The following is a 5,208-nucleotide window of genomic DNA, read 5'->3' as shown; positions in this document are numbered from 1 at the left end:
TCCTGGCTTTCCAGGACGAACGCAACCTTTTCTCTGGCTGTGAGCACGCCGCCCCCCTCCCCTTCCCCCGTCATCACTGATGTTTATTTGTGTGTGCTAATGGGATCTCTCTGATGTCTCTGTCTCCAGCCAGCTCAGCTTGCTCTTATTTGTAGTCAGGGCTGCTAATCCTCAGCAGTGCCCTAATTCTGCAGAAAGGAAGGGTGCAGCCCTTGGGCTTGGGCAGCTGTGCAAGCTCCTGGCTTTCCAGGAAGAACGCATCCTTTTCTCTGGCTGTGAGCACGCAGTGCCTCTCACCTTTGCTGCAGAGAGGGTCTGGAGCGTGGACTTTTCTCCTTCAACACTTCTCTGCCTCTGACAAGCTGTGAAACAACCCGTGTCTGCCTTCCTTGCGCTGTGCCATCCGTTCAGCCCTGCTCAGCCCCACATCTCGCCTGCGTGGGATCCACCAGCGCCCTGCCACTGCTCCCTCCCAGTCCCTGCTGAGCAGCAGAAAGCCACTTGCAGTGCTTACACAACTTGTTTTGTCTGGCACCGTGCTTTGTGTGTCTCCCTTGCAGCGTGGCCCTGCCATTGCATCTCATTGCTCCTGCGGTCTGGGTGTCTCTGTGCACAACCCCAGCACGGCTGCAGCTCAGAGATGCCCTCCATGAATCCCAAGTGCTTGTTATTCCTCAGCTTGGCCATAACTCCCTGCTGAAGTCAGGACATCGTCAGCAGTGGTAATAAAAGAAATTCGAGCTTGGACAAGTTTTCCCTGGCACCTTCTTGAGGCAAATACTATTAAGCTATTGAACCATTCAGTGGCCGCTGGATGGGGTTGAGTGGGAGATTTGCCAAAGGATGCTTTGTGGATGAAACCTTACCAGCCTACAAGAAAAGAGGTAACAAATGGTGAGGATTTAGGAGTCTGTGCCCGTGCTGCTGTGCCCTCCTGGCTCTCCTGTGGCTTTTCTCAGCTTCCTCAGGTCCCGCTGCCAGCCAGCGCCAGCAGCTCTGCTGTTCCCCCAAATGACCTTTTAATTACATAATGACTTGCAAACATTCAGCACCAACAACATACCCAAATAATTGAAACAATGTTTTTCCAGCTTGGAAAAACACCAGTCTGTATCTCTGACCCCTTCTGCAGCTCCAGCTGAAGGCGCGCAAGGTTCCGCATCTTGGGTGACGATGGAGAGCCCCAGACATCGATGGTCTCAGCTCTCACTGCTCTCCTCACTCCTGTCTTTCTGCTTCCTCCTCGCAGATCGAGCGACAGCATGGCTGCCACTGCTGCCGTCAGCCCCAGTGAATACCTGCAGCCAGCTGCCTCCACTGCCCAGGTGAGTGCAGGTGGTGTGAGCTCCTGCTGGGCCGGGGGCAGTGCCCCAGGTGTGGGCCTGCAGGCAGCGTGCCCCACAGGAGGAGCTCTGCTTGCAAGACAGGCTGGGGAGCTGCATTCTGGACACGTTCCCAGCTCCAGTCCTCACTCCTGGCAGAGCTGTTGCTCCTAGCAGTGCTGTGTTTTCCTTAAGGACCTCTTGGGTCATGTTAGCAGCTGATTTCACAAGGTGGTCTTGGGATTAAAACCACGTGAAGCACTGCGGGGTGTGTGTAATGGGTGTGAGTGGCAGCAGACTTGAAGGGCGTCTGCAGCTTTATGGAGGTTGTAAGAACACAGACACGGGATTAAAAGGCAGCCAGCATCCTGATGGCTAAAAGCAGTGCGACTGGGGCGAGCTAAAGGCACACGTGATACGGCTAATTAAGCAGCTCACTTAATAAGCAGTGTTTAATTGGCGCGGACTGAGTTACTTTCGATAGCGTGTAGCCTTTCCCTCTCTGACTCAATCTCAGCCCTGTTTGGTTTAAGACCCTGGCTCTAACATGCCTGTCTCCTTCCTGGTTCCCAGGACTCCCAGCCGTCTCCGCTCGCCCTCCTCGCAGCAACATGTAGCAAAATTGGTCCCCCAGCAGTGGAAGCCGCCGTGACTCCTCCTGCCCCTCCTCAGCCAACGCCTCGCAAACTTGTCCCCATCAAACCTGCTCCTCTCCCTCTGGGCTCTGGTAAGAACAGCTTCGGGATCCTGTCGTCGAAAGGGAATCTCTTCCAGATCCAGGGCTCCCAGGTTGGCACCTCCTACCCCGGGGGGCAGCTGGTTTTTGCCATTCAGAACCCAACTGTCATCAGCAAAGGGACTCGCTCGTCTGCAAACATCCAGTACCAGACGGTGCCCCAGATCCAGGCTGCAGGGGGGCAGACCATCCAAGTCCAGCCCAACCTCACCAACCAGATCCAAATTATTCCAGGCACGAATCAGGCCATTCTCACCCCATCCTCATCCTCTCACAAGCCCGTGCCCATCAAGCCAGCACCGGCGCAGAAGAGCGGAGCTTCACCGGTGCAGGGCTCGAGCAACGTGGTCAAGTTAAGCGGTGGCAGCAACGTGACTCTTACCCTGCCTGTGAACAACCTGGTGAACGCTGCAGAGTCAAGCACGCAGGCTCAGGTGGTTGCAGAGAGCCCCTCAAAGCCTGGCAAAAAGACTCGAAAGAAAGCCATGTCACCCAGCCAGCCCTCTGCCGTGGCTGTGGCCGAGCAGGTGGAGACGGTGTTGATAGAGACGACGGCGGAGAACATCATCCAGGCGGGGAACAACCTGCTGATCGTGCAGAGCCCGGGCTCTGGGCAGCCTGCCGTGGTGCAGCAGGTGCAGGTGGTGCAGCCCAAGCAGGAGTCCCAGGTGGTGCAGATCCCACAGCAGGCCCTGCGTGTGGTCCAGGCTGCCTCAGCCACGCTCCCCACCGTCCCCCAGAAGTCCTCCCAGAACATCCAGATCCAGACGACAGAGTCCGCTCCTACGCAGGTACATCATCTGCTGTGACGTCCCTTCTACTCCAAGCCCTTCCTCGGGCTTTTAAAAAGCTGAAGAGTTTTGTGAGACACATCCCCAGGTTGGCATCAGGTTCAGGCGTGGATTCTCTGATGCCCAAGAAGGGTTGGGAGTGCAGCCGCTCCCTCACTGGGGCTTTACTGAGCCTCTCCCTGGCTGCCTCTTTTCACAGGACTTTTAGGAGCACCGTGTCTTTGCAAACTGCTGCGCTTTCAGCTCAGGCTGGAGTTATCCTGCCTGTCAGAAGCTTGGGGAGGTGGGAGAGCAGACTCACAGGCTGCAGGACTGTTGCTGGTGTTACCTTTGGAAACCAGGCTGCAAAGCTAAAGCAGCCCTCTGCTGTTGTTGCGGGGCCAGGACCAGTCTGCGGGAGGCCCAGTGTCTTAAGAGGCGTGGGCAGCTTCTCTGTGGCTTCCTGCAGGCCCACACTTCTGGATTTCTGAGTGGAGATTGCCCTTCCCTGCTGGCTTCAACCAGTCTCATTCTTTTTCTCTCCCCCCCCCCCCCCCCTCCTCCTCCATCAGGTCTATTTCAAAACACCATCGGGTGAACTGCAAACAGTGCTGCTCCAGGAAGCCCCGGCCGTGACGGTGGCTCCATCCAGCACCTCCTGCAGCAGCCCCGTGTCCCGCAACTCTGGCACAGCATCCAGCAGCAAGAAACCGACCGCACGCAAGGAGCGTCCGCTGCCAAAGATCGCGCCTGCCGGAGGAGTCATCAGCTTGAGTGCAGCCCAGCTGGCAGCTGCAGCACAGGCCATGCAGACCATCAACATCAACGGGGTGCAGGTCCAGGGTGTGCCTGTCACCATCACCAATGCTGGAGGTGGGCTGCGTGCTGCGCCGTGGCGGGCGGGAGGGACGGGGGGGGGACAGGCGGCCCCTTCCAGCAGTGCTCTTCACAGCTGGGATGTGGCAGCTCTGTAAACAAGCCTTGTATCCCGAGGCTGAACGTTGCTGGGTGTTAGATGTCAACAGCTTGTCTAGCTCTCTTCGCTGCAGGAGGCTCTGTGTGTTTCGTAGGGGGGCTCTTTGGCTGCTCTGCTGGTTGGCTGTCAGGGACAGCAGTTAGCACAGACCTGCAGTGTGGTGCTGAGCTGCAGGACGTGGAATCGTAGCCTGGTTTGGGTTGGAAGGGACCTTAAAGATCATCAGTTCCAACTCTCCCCTGCTGTGGAATGGTTGCCTCCCACCAGACCAGGCTGCCCAGGGCCCTATCCAGCCTAGCCTCGAGCACCTCATGAATGGAGTGTCCACACAGGGGCAGTGTGCCAGGGCCTTACTGCCCTCTGAGTGAAAAATGTACCCTGCTGTGTCTGCTTTGGGGCCCTGAGTGACTCTGTTTTCTCCTGCGTGCTGTGCAGGGGCAGCGAGCTGCACCCAGGGATGAATTTGTGTCACCTCTCCTTGCACCTGCAGTGCTGCCGAGCGAGGATGCTGCTGCTTATAGCCAAATACTGCCCATAGCCAAACCAGGAGAGGTGCCTTCACGCATGCAGGCTGTGTCATGAGGCACTGCCACTCCCTCAGCTCCTCTGTGGAACAAGTGTGTGTCTTAAACCGAAAATAACCAGACACAGCCCTGGGCCTGTGAGCCACAGACAGCCCTGGTGCACTCCAGTCTCCCTTTGCCCGCCAAGAGCTGCACGTCCCCATGGCAGCTCCGTCCTCCCTGCTCTGGCAAACTGTCCCCAGCCCAGAGCTGGCAGCTGCAGGGAGCTGAGGGGAGGAAGTTAGGTCTGAGGGAAGTTTATCTGCTTTGTGATCCAGAAAGACCTGCTGACGTTCGGTGGTTTCTCTCCCAGCAAGAACCAGCAGGAGTCCCGACTGGGTTTTGCAGTCAGAAGCTGTTCTTTCTTGCTCGACTAAACGATGTCAGCATAAAATGTGGTCCAGTGTGGTTTGGTGCTCCGCAGTGGACCGCTGTCATCACTGGGGTAGCTTTTAAAGGGGTTTTTAATTGCTGCTTTGTGTTGGGTGTCAGGAGATGGCACAGGCAGATATTGCTGCTGTCTGCGCTGCTCCCCGCACCGTGCCACAAGGCTGGCCAGGCCGTGCTGAGCCCTGGCTGTGAGGGGACCGGTAGGACCTGCTGGCTCCACGAGTGGAGGCTGAGCCTGGTTTTCTCAAGGACCAGAAGGGCCTGTGTGTATTGCCGTGCTGTCAGAGAGCTGCCCTCACCCTGGGCTTAGCACATCTCCTCGCAGTGTTGCACTGACACCTTTGCTCTGCCCGCATCCCCTCTGTGCAGTGACCTCCTCTTTGCTCATCCATCAGATCCCACTCCTCCTTCTCCTTCTCCTTCTCCTTCTCCTTCTCCTTCTCCTTCTCCT

General features: G+C 57.2%; 1 protein-coding gene across 7 annotated transcripts in view; it reads left to right on the top strand.

Moving 5' to 3' along the window:
* SP2 (Sp2 transcription factor) overlaps positions 1-5,208 on the top strand; it is a 9,522-nt gene that overhangs the window by 1,795 nt on the left and 2,519 nt on the right. For 2 of the 7 annotated variants that reach the window (XM_042894387.1, XM_042894389.1), the window contains exons 2-4: positions 1,250-1,325; positions 1,896-2,849; positions 3,401-3,701. In XM_042894387.1, coding sequence (XP_042750321.1) covers positions 1,263-1,325; positions 1,896-2,849; positions 3,401-3,701 — 1,318 coding nt within the window. In that variant the 5' untranslated portion in view covers positions 1,250-1,262. Of the gene's footprint in view, positions 1-104; positions 1,326-1,895; positions 2,850-3,400; positions 3,702-5,208 lie in introns of those variants that run through there. The other 5 variants (XM_042894384.1, XM_042894390.1, XM_042894388.1 and 2 more) reach the window with 4 other exon arrangements.

This window comes from Lagopus leucura, unplaced genomic scaffold (assembly GCF_019238085.1).
Source record: "Lagopus leucura isolate 7727_CA_CO unplaced genomic scaffold, USGS_WTPT01 188-2_obj-0_obj, whole genome shotgun sequence".
Taxonomy (NCBI): domain Eukaryota; kingdom Metazoa; phylum Chordata; class Aves; order Galliformes; family Phasianidae; genus Lagopus; species Lagopus leucura.
Note: the sequence above shows the minus strand (reverse complement) of the source record. Positions and strands in the feature narration are given on the sequence as shown.